The sequence below is a fragment of the Myotis myotis genome, unplaced genomic scaffold (assembly GCF_014108235.1).
Source record: "Myotis myotis isolate mMyoMyo1 unplaced genomic scaffold, mMyoMyo1.p scaffold_m19_p_4, whole genome shotgun sequence".
In the NCBI taxonomy this organism is placed as follows: Eukaryota; Metazoa; Chordata; class Mammalia; order Chiroptera; family Vespertilionidae; genus Myotis; species Myotis myotis.
Genome location: NW_023416346.1, coordinates 90,976 through 105,979, shown reverse-complemented (window position 1 = coordinate 105,979; position 15,004 = coordinate 90,976). Strand labels below are relative to the sequence as shown.

Here is a 15,004-nt window from a genome sequence, read left to right as displayed (position 1 = left end):
GGCCGATGCTCTATCCACTGAGCCAAACCGGTCAGGGCAAAAGTAATATATCTTTATAGTAGAAAATTTAGAAGAGAAGAAAGAAGAAAAATCCAATTATCATAGATTTTTTTCTATGCATTGTTTATTTTGAATTTGATTGTTTTACATTGTTATAAATCACACCATTTATATAACTCTGTTATAGTACATTTTCACTTACTGTTATAAGAAAGCTTTTTCTATGCTATTCTCTCTTTTTTATAAACATTTATTTATAATAGTTACATTTTATTATGACCAATGAATGCACTATGGTTTATTTAACAATACATTGGCTAAATAAACCATTTATAGTATTTTGCTATTATAAATGACATTGTAAAGAAATCTTTGTATATAATTTTTTTCCTATGTTTAATATTATTTCCTTGGGATAGATTCCCAGAAGTGGAATGACTGGATCAGGGAGTCGGAACATAGGCTTCTCCTTCATGTTGCTATCCTGCTTTCCTAAAGGGTTTACACAGGTTTTCATGTTCAGTTTTTGATATGGAATAATGAAAAGTGTGTGTAATTTTTTAAAATTGTTTTATTGCTTAAAATATTACAAAGAGTATTACATATGTCTCCTTTTTTCCCGCCCTTGACAATCCCCTGGCCTCCCCTACCCCCCAGTGTCTTATGTCATTGGTTATGCTTATATGCATGCATACAAGTCCTTCGCTTGATCTCTTACCCTCCCCGGCCTTCCTGCTGTAGTTGGACAGTCTGTTCGAGGCTGCTCTGCCTCTGTATCTATTTTTGTTCATAAGTATATAATGGTCTTCATTATCCATAAATGAGTGAGATCATGTGGTATTTTTCCTTCATTGACTGGCTTATTTCACTTAGCATAATGCTCTCCAATTCCATCCATGCTGTTGCAAATGGTAAGAATTCCTTCTTTTTTACAGCAGCATAGTATTCCATCGTGTAGATGTACCACAGTTTTCTAATCCATTCATCTACTGATGGGCACTTAGGCTGTTTCCAAATCTTAGCTATTGTAAATTGTGCTGCTATGAACATAGGGGTGCATATATCCTTTCTGATTGGTGTTTCTGGTTTCTTGGGATATATTCCTAGAAGTGGAATCACTGGATCAAATGGAAGTTCCATTTTTAGTTTTTTGAGGAAACTCCATACTGTTCTCCACAGTGGATGCACCAGTCTGCATTCCCACCAGCAGTGCACGAGGGTTCCTTTTTCCCTGCATCCTCACCAACACTTGTCGTTTGTTGATTTGTTGATGATAGCCATTCTGACAGGTGTGAGATGGTACCTCATTGTTGTTTTGATTTGCATTTCTCGAATGATTAGTGACTTTGAGCATGTTTTCATATGTCTCTTGGCTTTCTGAATGTCCTCTTTTGAAAAGTGTCCATTTAAGTCCTTTGTCCATTTTTTTGATTGGATTGTTTATCTTCCTTTTGTTAACTTGTATGAGTTCCCTATAAATGTTGGAGATTAAGCCCTTATCGGTGATAACATTGGCAAAGATGTTCTCCCATGCAGTGGGCTTTCTTGTTGTTTTGTTGATGGTTTCTTTTGCTGTGCAGAAGCTTTTTATTTTGATGTAGTCCCATTTGTTTATTTTCTCTTTAGTTTCCAATGCCCTAGGAGCTGTATCAGTGAAGAAATTGCTTCGGCATATGTCTGAGATTTTGTTGCCTTTGGATTCTTCTAGTATTTTTATGGTTTCCCGTCGTACATTTAAGTCCTTTATCCATTTTGAGTTTATTTTTGTGTATGGTGTAAGTTGGTGGTCTAGTTTCATTTTTTTGCATGTATCTGTCCAATTTTCCCAACACCATTTATTTAAGAGACTATCTTGACTCCATTGTATGTTCTTGACTCCTTTGTCAAATATTAATATAGCATATTGGTTCGGGTCAATTTCTGGGCTCTCTATTCTATTCCATTGACCTATATGTCTGTTCTTGTGCCAGTACCAGGCAGTTTTGAGAACAGTGGCTTTGTAATACAGCTTGATATCTGGTATTGAGATCCCACCTACTTTGTTCTTTCTCAGGATCGCTGCAGCAATTCGGGGTCTTTTTTTTATTCCAGATGAATTTTTGGATAGTTCGTTCTAGGTTTGTGAAATATGCCATTGGTATTTTAATGGGAAGTGCGTTGAATTTATAGATTGCTTTGGGCAGTATGGACATTTTAATGATGTTGATTCTACCAATCCAAGAACATGGTATGTTCTTCCATCTGTTTATGTCTTCCTCTACCTCTTTTTTCAACGTCCTGTAGTTTCTGAGTAGAGGACTTTTACCTCTTTTGTTAACTTTATTCCTAGGTATCTTAATTTTTTTAGTGCAATGGTAAATGGGATTGTTTTTTTAGTCTCTCTTTCTGTAAGTTCACTATTGGTGTATAGAAATGCCATAGATTTCTTGGCGTTAATTTTGTATCCTGCTACATTGCCAAATTCATTTATTAAGTCTAATAGTTTTCTGATTGAGTCTTTAGGGTTTTTTATGTATAATATCAAGCCATCTGCAAATAAGGACAGTTTTACTTCTTCTTTTCCAATTTGGATGCCTTTTATTTCTTCTTCTTGTCTAATTGCAATGGCTAATACTTCCAGTACTATGTTGAACAGGAGTGGTGAGAGTGGGCATTCCTGTCTTGTTCCTGTTCTTAGGGGAAAAGGTGTTAGTTTTTGTCCATTGAGTATGATGTTGGCTGTCGGTTTGTCATATATGGCTTTTATTATGTTGAGGTATGATCCTTCTATTCCCACCTTGCTGAGAGTTTTTATCAAAAATGGGTGTTGGATTTTGTCAAATGCTTTTTCTGCATCAATTGATATGACTATGTGTGGTGTGTTTTTTTTCAATTTGTTTACGTGATGTATCACATTTATTGATTTGTGGACATTGTACCATCCTTGCATCCCTGGGATATCCTACTTGGTCATGGTGTATGATCTTTCTGTTGTACTGCTGGATCCGATTTTCTAAGATTTTGTTGAGGATTTTGGCATCTATGTTCATGAGGGATATTGGTGTGCAATTCTCTTTCATTGTGTTGTCTTTACCTGGTTTTGGTATTAGGGTGATGCTGGCTTCATAGAATGAGCTTGCAAGTGTTCCTTCCTCTTGAATATTTTGTAGTAGTCTGAGGAGGATAGGTTTTAGTTCTTCCTTGAATGTTTGGTAAAACTCCCCTATGAAGCCATCTGGTCCTGGGTTTTTGTTTGCTGGAAGCTTTTTGATGACTGCTTCAATTTCTTCCATAGTTATTGGCCTATTGAGATTTTTAGATTATTCCTGATTGAGTTTTGGAATGTTGTATTTTTCTAGGAATATGTCCATTTCCTCCAAGTTGTCTAATTTGTTGGAGTAGAGTTGTCCATAGTTTTGTTTAACAATCATTTGTATTTCTGTGGGGTCTGTTGTTATTTCGCCTCTATCATTTCTGATTTTGTTTATTTGGGTCCTCTCTCTTTGCTTCTTGGTGAGCCTGGCTAGAGGTTTGTCTATCTTGTTTATCCTTTCAAAGAACCAGCTCTTGGTTTCATTGATTTTCTGTATTGGTTTTTTTGGTCTCTATGTCATTTATTTCTGCTCTAATCTTTATTATCTCCTTCCATCTGCTCACTCTGGCATTTTCTTGTTGCTCTCTTTCTAGTTCTTTGAGATGTAGAGTTAGATAATTTACTACCATTTTTTTTCTTGTTTTTTGAGATAGGCCTGTAGAGCTATAAACTTCCCTCTCAGGACCGCTTTCATTGTGTCCCATAGGTTTTGGATTGTTGTGTTTTCATTGTCACTAGTTTCCAGGATGTTTTTAATTTCTTCTTTGATCTAATTGGTAACCCAATCAATATTTAATAACATGCTATTCAGCTTCCAAGTGTTTGAGTATTTTGGGTTGTTTTTATTGTAGTTTATTTCTAATATTATGCCATCGTGGTCTGAGAAGATGCTTGGTATGATTTCAATCTTCTTGAATTTGGGGAGACTTTGTTTGTGACCCAATATGTGGTCTGTTTTTTAAAATGTCCCATGAGCACTTGAGAAGAACGTATATTCCATGGCTTTGGGGTGAAATGTTCTGAAGATGTCAATTAAGTCCATCTGATCTAGTGAGTCATTTTGGATTGCTGTTTTTTTGCCGATTTTTTGTCTAGAGGATTTATCCAGTGATGTCAGTGGTGTATTAAAGTCCCCTGCTACGATTGTATTGTTGTCGATCTCTCCCTTGATATCTTCCAGGAGTTTTTTTTTATGTATTTGGGTGCTCCTGCATTGGGTGCATATATGTTTACCAGAGTTATATCCTCTTGTTGTATTGATCCCTTTAGTATTATTAAGTGGCCTCCCTTATCTCTTGTTATGGCCTTCACTTTGAGGTCTATTTTGTCCGATATAAGTATTGCTACCCCAGCTTTTTTTTTTTTCATTTCCATTTGCCTGAAAGATATTTTTCCATCCCTTCACTTTCAGCCTGTGTGAGTCCCTTGTTCTGAGCTGGGTCTCTTGTAGACAGCAAATATATAGGTCATGGTTTTTTATCCATTCAGCCACTCGATGTCTTTTGTTTGGAGCATTTAGTCCATTTACATTTAAAGTTATTATTGAAAGGTACTTTTTGGTAGCCATTTCTATTTTTTGTGCCTGTTTTCTTTCTTAGCTTTTTAGTTCTTCTTTTTCCATCAGTCCCTTTAGCATTTCATGCATTGCTGGCTTGGTAGTGATAAACTCCCTTAGCCTTCTTTTGTCTGTGAAGCTTCTTATTTCCCCTTCAATTTTGAATGATAGCCTTGCTGGATAGAGTACTCTTGGATTCAGTCCTCTGCTTTGCATCACTTTGTAAATTTCCATCCATTCTTTTCTGGCCTGATGTGTTTCTGTTGAGAAATCATTTGATAATCTAATGGGAGATCCCTTGTATATAACTTTCCGTCTCTCTCTTGCAGCCTGTAAGATTCTCTCTTTGTCCTGAACATTTACAATGGTAATTATGATGTGTCTTGGTGTGGGTCTTTTTGGGTTCACCTTGTTTGGGACTCTCTGTGCTTGTGTGACTTTTTTCTTCCCCACCTCAGGGAAGTTTTCTGATATTATTTCTTCAAATAGGTTTTCTAACCCTTGTTCCTCTTTCTGTTGTTCTGGCACCCCTATAATTCGTATGTTGTTTCATTTCATGTTGTTCCATAGCTCCCTTAGGCTCTCCTCCTGTCTTTTAATTTTTTTCTCCAATTGCAGTTCAGTTTGGGTGTGTTTTGCTTCCCTGTCATTGATTTGTTGATTTTTTCATCCATTTCTTTTTGATTCTTGCATAAGTTGTTGATTTTTTCCTCCATCCGGTTTATGCATTCTAGGACCCTTAATCTGAATTCTTTTTTCTGTCATGCTGAATGCTTCTGTTTCACTTAGCTGCTTTTCTGGTGAGTCCTCCTTTTCTTTCCTTTGGGGGTTTCTTTGTTTACCCATGTTTGATCTCACCGACATATCTAGATGTTGAGTTGTTCAGGGGCTGCTCCTTGGGTAGCAGTGGCTTCTCGGGCTGTGGTTGCTCCTCAGGCAGTTGTGGTAGCAGATGCTCTTCAGTTGGCAACAACTCCTCTGGTGGGTGCTGTTTACAGCTGTGATGGCTCCTCTGGCTGGTGGGGGGAGGCTTCACACACAGCTGCTGTTCCTCAGACAGAGGGTGTGCTGATCACGAGGCTGCTGTCCCTTGGATGGGGGTGGGCTGCACACGCAGCTGCTACTCCTTGAACTGGGGCAGACTGCTCACATGGCTGCTGATCCTTGGAATGTGGCTGGCTGCATGCTGCTGTTGTTCCTCTGATGTGGTGGGCTGCTTGTGGGGTTACTGCTCCTAGGACTTGGACAGGTTGATTGCAAGTCTGTTGCTCCTCGGACGGGGGTGGGCTGCTTGCGAGGCTGCTGCTCTTTGGACGGGAGTGAGTTGTACACGTGGCTGCTCCTCCTCGGACGGGTATGTGCCACTCACCCGGCTGCTGCTTGTTGGACAGGTGCAGGCTGTGTGTGGCTCTGCTCCTCAGACCAGTGCGTGCTGCGCAGGGCTGCCGCTCCTCGGACGTGGGCGGTCTGCTTGTGTGGCTGCTGCTCCTCGGACTGGGGTGGGCTGCTGCTGCTCCTTGAATGGGGGCGGGCCACTCGCAGAACTGCTGCTCCTCGGATTCGGCAGGCTGCTCATGCGACTGCTGCTGCTTGGACGAGGGCAAGATGCTTGTGCAGCTGCTGCTCCTCAGACTAGTGCAGGGTGTATGCAGCTGCTGCTCCTCAGATAGGGGCAGGCTGCGCAGGGCTGCCGCTCCTCAAACATAGGAAGACTGCTTGTGCAGCTGCTGCTCCTCAGACAGGTTGGACTGCTCGCGTGGTTGCTCCTCCTCGAATGGGGAAGCAGGCCGCTCACACAGCTGCTGCTCCTTGGACAGGGGCAGGCCACATGAGGCTGCTGCTCTTAGGCTCAAGGCAGGCTCTCATCACTGATGTTTCTATCTCTCTCTCTCCCTCTCCCCTCCTCTCTGGTCAGACATGGTGATGGCGATTTACCCGGGGTCTCCACAGCACAGCAGCCTCGGGTAGGCAGGACCTCGCTCCAGGTTTACAATTCCATCCCTCTTCCCCACAGCACAACACCGCAGCTGGAGGGACTTCTGCTCAAGTGTGTGTAATTTTTAAAAAATACTTTTATTGATTTCTGAGAGGAAAGGAGAGGGAGAGAGGTAGAATCATCAATGATAAGAGAGAATCACTGATCGGCTGCCTCCTGCATGCCCCACACTGGGGATCAAGCCTACAACCTGGGCATGTGCCCTGACCAGGAATCGAACCGTGACCACCTGGTTCATAGGTCAGTGCTCAACACTGAGCCATGCCGGCCAGGCAAAAATATACTCTTTGATATATATTTTGTTGTTGATTTCAGAGAGGAAGGGAGAGGGGAAAGAGAGATAGAAACATCAATAATGAGAGAGAATCATTGATTGGCTGCCTCCTGCACACCTCCTCCTGTGGATTGAGCCTGCAACCCAGGCATGTGCCCTTGATAAGAATTGAACCCAGGACCCTTCAGTCTGCAGGCTAATGTTCTATCCACTGAGCCAAACCAGCCAGAGCTTGTATCTATCTGGGTGGTCAGAAAGCAGGTGAAGAACCCTGGGGCAAAGCAGAACATATAACTGGGCTTCTCTAGTTGTGTGTGTGTGTGGGGGGGTGGTCTTTGTCAAATGGCCATGGCCCAGCTTTCTTCACCTCCCCACTTTCCATTTCCACCCTCACTATCTCCCACCCAGAATACATGTGGTGCAGGGACCATTACTCATTTACTTATTCTATACGGGGATTTGAATAACCTTACTATACTAGAGAGTGTCTTTGTCTACTATAGCTGTAGGTCCCTCCCTGTAGGTAAAGGTGTGACCATGATGATGCTAACTCAATAGCACCAGACTAGGAAGTCTAGAAGGAACTATCTCTAGATTTAAGATGGCTGTTTTTGAAGTTTGGGGCCTGGTACCACTTCAAAGATTAAGGACCTACCACTTACTAGAATTCCATATTTAATTATTTTAAAAATGATTCCATTCCAACTTCCAAATGAGTTAAAATTTTATAATTAGCCCTGATCAGTTTGGCTCAGTGGATAGAGCGTTGGCCTTTGGACTGATAGGTCCCAGGTTCGGTTCCGGTCAAGGGCATGTACCTTGGTTGCGGGCACATCCCCAGTGGGGGGTGTGCAGGAGGCAGCTGATTAGTGTTTCTCTCTCATCAATGTTTCTTACTCTCTATCCCTCTCCCTTCCTCTCTGTAAAAAAATCAATAAAATATATATATTTAAAAAAATTATTATTAAACTAGAGGCCCAGCTCATGATTGAAATCATGCAAGGAGGCATCCCGCTGGCTGTAGCGGGAGTCAGGCCGGACCCGCACCGCAGGCGGCCAGGACTCATGCCTGACTTGTTCAGTGCCAGCTACAAGCCTGACTGGCACCGCGGGCAGCCAGGACTGGCGCCTGACTTCCGCCCAGGCCCTCCCTGCCCCCCTGCCTGTGTCTGCTCTTGGGCTGCCCGAGCTGGCACGGCGACTCAGCCAGCCCCAGGTCTCCCCAGCCCCTCTGCCTGTGTCCACTCTGTGCCACCAGAGCCACCGTGATGGCTTGGGCAAGCCCCCCGTGTCTGTCTCTGTCTTTGCTCTGGGCCTTACCTGCACGTGCAACCTCCTCCTGTCTGGTCATGACCCGTTATGGAGTCCCAGCCTAATTTGAATATTACCTCTTTATTTGTAAAGATACAGACTTTCTCACTGAGTCTGTGGTTTTTCAAGGGTAGCAAGTCTCATCAAGAAATTCTACTTTAGCCCTACCCAGTTTGGCTCAGTAGATAGAGTGTTGGCCTGTGGACCCACGAGTCCCAATTTTGGTTTCAGTCAAGGACACATACCTTGGTTGCAGGGTCCTCCCCATTCCGGGCCCTGGTCTGGGTACATGCAAGGAGCAACCAATCAATGCGTTTCTCTTACATTAATGTTTCTTTCTGTCTTTCCCTTTCTCTTCCACTTGCCCTAAAAATCAATGAAAAAAATATTCTCGTGTGAGGATTAAAAAAAAAAACAAAGAAATTTTACTTTACCTATGCCTTGGTGAGAGGTTCTTAATAAACATCCATATTGTCGATTTTGGCCCTCATTTCCATATACCAACACAGTTTTGTATTTATTTTGTCACTAAAACGTTTGATTTGACTCCTTTTTCTCCACCCAAATTCACTTCAGAAGAGGGACTGAAAGGGAACCCTTGTATACTGCTGGTGGGAATGCAGACTGGTGCAGCCACTGTGGAAAACAGTGTGGAGTTTCCTCAAAAAATAAAAAATGGAACTTCCATTTGACCCAGTAATCCCACTTCTAGGAATATATCCCAAGAAACCGTAATCATGGATCAGAAAGAATATATGCATCCCTATATTCATAGCAGTACAATTTACAATAGGTAAGATTTGGAAACAGCCTAAGTGCCCATCAGCTTATGAGTGGATAAAAAAGCTGTTATGCTAAGCTAAATAAGCCAGTCGGAAAGAATTTTTAAAAAATAAAAAACTACTCAACCATAAAAAAAGAAAGAAGAGGGACTGATTTTTAGTTCTACTGGATGTCTTTGATGGCTAAAGAAACCGTGGGCTGTATCAGTCACACACCTTTTACTGTCTCCCCTGGCATGAGATTCGTGTACATTGGCATCTCTTCAGAGTGAAGTTGACTTTCTTTCTATCCCAAGTCCAGAATTTCAGTTGGCATATGTTGATTCCCAAACAGTCTGAAGCTCATGTTGATGGGTTCTGGGATGCACAGCCCAGCCAGGTTCACTCTGAGAGGGCCCCTGTCCCTTCATGAATGACCATAGAAGCTTTCACTCCTGGCTCTGTATTCTAATAGCCCCTCTTGCATGGACTGTGCCAAAGCAATGCTTTGAAATACCCATCTGTATCATGTCGCTTTTCTTGCTGCAGTTTCTGTTCTTTTTTTGTTGTAGGATCTGGAGACTCGCCGCTAGAAGATGATGACGTGGGGTACTCACACCCTAGATATAAAGGTGAATGCTTTGCTTCTGTGCTAATAAGGACCTGCTGATGCCAGGAGAACTTTCCTTTTTGCCCTGCAGAGCATATTATAATAAAGTGACCAAACCGTGTCATTAAGTTTTAATTATCTGTCCAGAAAAAAATATTTAAAATTAATACACATATGTTCCCATTTTTTTTAAAAAATAAAGAAAACAAAAAGCATTTGGAAATCTCTGAAGTGCTGACCTTCAGCACCCCAGTGGTCATTTTATTCTTCTAAGTGTCTTTACTGTCATTAATTCTGCAAAGCCAAGCTCTAGCTGATGAAAGTGAAAATCAAGCTATGAGTTCTGCCTGATTCATACATTACAGCCAGAATTGTCCAGAGCAAACCATCCAATGTCCAATCTGGACCCAGTGCTGCTAATGTACTGAGATGAATGGGGACTGAGAAAACTTGATTTTCATAAGCTCATTTCCTCGTGCTCTTTCTGAGTCCAACTTTGCTCTTGAAATGATGAGAAAAGTCTGTTGCCCCATGAAACTTTAATCTAATGATCAAGAACTCCATCTCTACACATTTCCAGCAATCCATCCCCCAGCAAGTATAAAAAGTCTAGACAAGAACCTTCTTATGCAGGTTTAGGTAAGTATGCCCACAAATATTTCTATTTGTGAGTCATTTCTCTGAAGCTTAGGGAACCCTGGGGAAAGCAAAGGTAAATTTAAATGATTTCTTTCTGAGTCTGTTTCTTTTTGTGGTAGGGAAATAATTTGAAGCAAATTGGTTAATAAGGTTCCATTGTGGGTATTTTGCCAAGGAAATGTGTCCACATTCTGGCAAGAGGACACTGCCCTGTTCTGTTGTGATATCTCAGATATAGGAGAATCAGTGGGAGAGAGTCCTTCAGTTATTTTCCACATGAGTGAACCCTCTTTCTAATGTTATGATGGGTGCCTATGCTCAGGTGTGTTTACCACCATAGTCCACATTTGCTTTTGACCTGTGAAGACAAATATGTATTCCTATCCACAGCTGCTATATTAAGTAAATGCCTCAGGAATAAACTAGTCAAGGAAAGTACAAACTTGTTAAGTAGATGTTTTGGGTAAGGAAGTATTGTGATTCCTAACACTTCTTCACTAATTGAGGTTTTAAAAAATCTTTTTTTCCCCCTTTGAGTCCCTTATTGACAAATCTCCCTAAAACACATGCATGCACAAATGACTCATCACATGTACAATAGGGGTTGTCTAGTGCTCTTTAACCATTGTTCCCTGTGTCCACCCTCACCTTACAGCATTGCAAATATGGAATGTAAACCAGATGGCCAAAATAGGTGCCTGCCTACAGATTACCCTAAATATTTCAGAATAAATACTTCTTTGGGGATTGTTTGTATTGCCAGTTTTTTAGTTTTAAAACTTAGAGACCAACCATTGTTAATGGGGGATTTAACTCTAGATCTTCCAGCCCCTGCACAGTGCCTGATACAGAGTATATATTCAGTAAGGGTTTTTTATATTCAAAATTTAAGTAAAAGAAAGAAAATGAAATTTAACCCATATGTATTATGTTCCAAGAATGTGGCAAGTATGGCTTTTGATTCTTTTACTTGGAATGCCATCATGTTGTCATTCCTAATTGATGGGAAGGAGAAAGCAGGTAGGGATATGTTGCTATTTCTTATTTACAGATGGAGGAACCAGTGATTAGAGAAGGTAAGTGACTTGCCCAGAGTCACACAGCAAGAAAACATTCCATTTTGGGTCTGAAATTCAGATGTTTTAACTCAATATCCAGAGTTTTCTAGTTCTTCATTAGTCTACAACAGGACACAGCCTACCCCAGCAACTTCAGTCAATTGGAATAGTTACCACATTGGCCCAGGAAGATGAAAATGCTTTCCTGATTAATCTATCTAGATTTCTCCCTACATAAACCCTGTCCTAATTGAAGCAACATAAGAGCTTCCATTCTCTAAACCTCTATGTTAAATGTTTTGCTACTTCACTGTAACTTACAGCACTTGTACTAGTATGCCTTTCGAATTCAAGCCACTCATGGATGACATAATTACTATCACTGTCACACTATCCAAATATCTTTCAAAGATTTGTCTTAGAGAGTAATCCAAAAGAAATTTCATTTCTGAATAAGTGAAAACAAGATTCTTTTCCACATGATGACAACAGCACAAGTTTTAGATCTGCAGCCAGCACTGCTAAGAGGATTTGAGCACTCAGAATATGGGGCAAAATCTGAGAATGGCATGTTGTATCAAAATATGTGAATTTGTGATCTATGTATACCCAGGTCATTCTCTAATGTACCTGCTAGTCTTTTTTTTCTAATTGATTTCAGAGAGGAAGGGAGAGGGAGAGAGAGATAGAAACATGCATGATGAGAGAGAATTATTGATCAACTACCTCCTGCATGTCCCCTACTGGGGACAGAACCCACAATCCCGGCATGTGTCCTTGACCAAAATCGAACTCAGGACCCTTCAGTCCTCAGGCCGATGCTCAACCACCAAGCCACACCAGCTAGGGCTACCTGCTAGTCTTAAATATACATCATGTAGAAAAGACAACCAGAATGTGTGTGCTAACCATGGCAGGTATCCTGCCTCATTTTTGTTTACTCTAAATTTTTGTCCCTCCTAAACTCATTCCAAAGTCCAGAAGCTGGAGGATGGGAAGGTTTTCAAGATCAGAGTGGAAAAAAAACAAGTGGAGAACTGGACACTCTTCCAGTTTGTGTATCAATAGAATTGTGATCAGGATCCAGAATGCAAAAAAAAGATTTGCCCTCAGCTAGAAGGGTTACAAGAGACTACCCAAAGTAATAAGAAAAAAGAGGAAGGAGGTGAGCATGGGTGTGAGATGGGTAGCAGATCAGAGAGAAAGAAGAAGACAGAGTTTGAACCATACAACTTTATTTTATTTTTTAAATATATTTTTATTGATTTCAGAGAGGAAGGGAGAGGGAAAGAGATAGAAACATCAATGATGAGACAGAACCATTGATTGACTGCCTCCTGCATGCTTCCCTCTGCCCCCCCTCCCCCCCACACACACACTGGGGATGGAGCCCATAACCCTGACATGTACCCTTGACCAGAATCAAACCTGGGACTTTTCAGCCTACAGGCTGATGCTCTATCCACTGAGCAAAACTGGCTAGGGCTGAACCATACAATTTTAAAGCATGATGGGGCTTTTAAAATAAATTAATCTGACCTAGCCAGTTTTGCTCAGTGGATAGAGCATGAGACTGCAGACCAAAGGGTCCCGGGTTCGATTCTGGTCAAGGGCATGTACTTTGGTTGCAGGCTCCTCCCTGGCCCAGACCCTGGTTGGGCTCATGCAGGAGGCACCTGATTGATGAGTTTTTCTCTGTCTTTCCCTCTCTCTTCCAATCTCCCGAAAGATCAATGGAAAAATATCCTTGGGTGAGGATTAATAAAAATAAAAAAGAAAGGAAAAAAAAGAAAATAATTTAATCCACTTCTGTATCTTGTAGAGGAGAAACCATTTTAGTGAATTGTCCAGGGTTACTAGGTGATGATAGAGGTAGGAAAAGTGCCCAGGCATCTTGACTCTTTGCCCAATATTGTATCCAGTAGACCACACTAGCTCATTATGTTTTTGTCACCATCCTCTGGGTCTCCCATATTCACTCTCACCACCTCATCCTTCCCTTACCTCCAATTGGGGTTTCATTTGCTTTCCCTGGAGCCCAATTCTCAGTCAAGGATTCCATAGTTTGGAAGAAACTATAAAGGGGAGCCAATTGGCAAGAGAAGACTAGAGATAGGGAAGCACAGAAGCACTGCAGTCTAGAAGGGGAAAGGGGCAGATAGGGAAACTAAGGAAAGACACTATAAAAAGTGCTTCTTTGAACCCTAGCTGGTTTGTCTCAGTGGATAGAGCATTAGCCTGTGAACAAAGGGTCCCAGGTTCCATTCCAGTCAAGGGCACATGCCCAGGTTGTGAGCTTGATCCCCAGTAGGGGGCGTGCAGGAGGCAGCCGAATGATTCTCTCCCATCATGATGTTTCCGTCTCTCACTTTCTCCCTTCCTCTCTGAAATTAATAGAAATATATTTTTAAAAGTGCTTCTTTGAGATTAAAAATACCAAGGGCATTTGGGTACGTCCTTGTAGATGATCTTTCCTATTACAGTTGGGCAAGAAAGACAGAAAGAGACAGGGAGAGAAATATACTTCATTTCTAGTCACAGAATCCAGTCGTTTCCAAATCTCTCTCTTTTTTTTTTTTTTTTTTTTGAGTGGTAGGTGTATGTGTGGATTTTTTTCAGAATGTGTCTTCAGAACTTTGATCATGGAAGACATATCCACAGCTTGGCAATGCTAAGCAAGTATACCCCAGGGGCTTTTCATTTATCTGTGATCTAGTTTCATGGCCTACCTGGAGCCACCACGAAAGAAAGCACTAAAGCATTTAAAATTAGTTCAATACTCTTTTATATGTAGAAGAAAATAATGGAGACATATATGCTGGTTTTTGTTTGTTTGTTTTTAGGGAATATGTTATCTGTTGAAAAAACAAAAACAAAAAACGCTGAATTTTTTTTCCACCCACAGACACATGAAAAGAGTAGAGACCAGTTAATCTATGTGATGTATTTGCACACTTTTACAAATTAAAACAGAAACATATTCAGAATTTAACTTGATTAAATATTTAGTTCAATCCTGAGCTGTTGATATTTAATACAATATCGATAAAGTGATAGCAAAAAAATGATTTTAAATTTATTTGATTTGCATGTGACAGAGATTCAGTTAAACATCGTTCATGTGGCTAGCAGTATGCTTTTTGTACCTGTAACACTTAGATTCTGATATACAAAATTGTAGTAACATATGGATAATTCAAACTTGAAAACTAAATATTACATTCTTTTTATCCCATGCAGAATATATCCTGTCTTTAAAAAGTAACATTTATAATACTAAAATTCACTTCGGGGTCCAGATTTTTCTCATTTAAAAGTGTTAGCACAATACAGACTAAAATGTGTCAACTGTTGAGGAAAGAAACTCTGTTCAAGGATGGTCTGTATTCCTGGTGTAAGCTCCTAGAAGTCTATATTCATATGGTCAAATTTATTTATTTATTTATTTATTTTTAAAAATATATATATATATATTTTAATATATTTTTTATTGATTTCAGAGAGGAAGGGAGAGGGAGAGATAGAAACATCAATGATGAGAAAGAGTCATCGATCGGCTGCCTCCTGCATGCCCCCCATGGGGGCGAGCCCGCAACCCAGGCATGTGCCCCTGACTGGAATCGAACCCAGGACCCTTCAGTCCGCAGGCCGACACTCTATCCACTGAGCAAAACCAGCTAGGGCATTAAAATATATTTTTATTGATTTCAGACAGAAAGGGAGAGAG

At 40.9% G+C, this 15,004-nt stretch overlaps 1 protein-coding gene across 4 annotated transcripts in view; it reads left to right on the top strand.

Annotated features, from left to right (window-relative positions):
* The window catches only part of SRPX (sushi repeat containing protein X-linked), a 96,362-nt gene that overhangs the window by 37,198 nt on the left and 44,160 nt on the right, over nt 1-15,004 (top strand). For 3 of the 4 annotated variants that reach the window (XM_036306157.1, XM_036306156.1, XM_036306154.1), the window contains exon 2: nt 9,543-9,602. The exons of the other annotated variant lie outside the window; for it this stretch is intronic. In XM_036306157.1, coding sequence (XP_036162050.1) covers nt 9,543-9,602 — 60 coding nt within the window. The remainder of the gene's footprint in view (nt 1-9,542; nt 9,603-15,004) is intronic. 4 annotated transcript variants of the gene reach the window in all.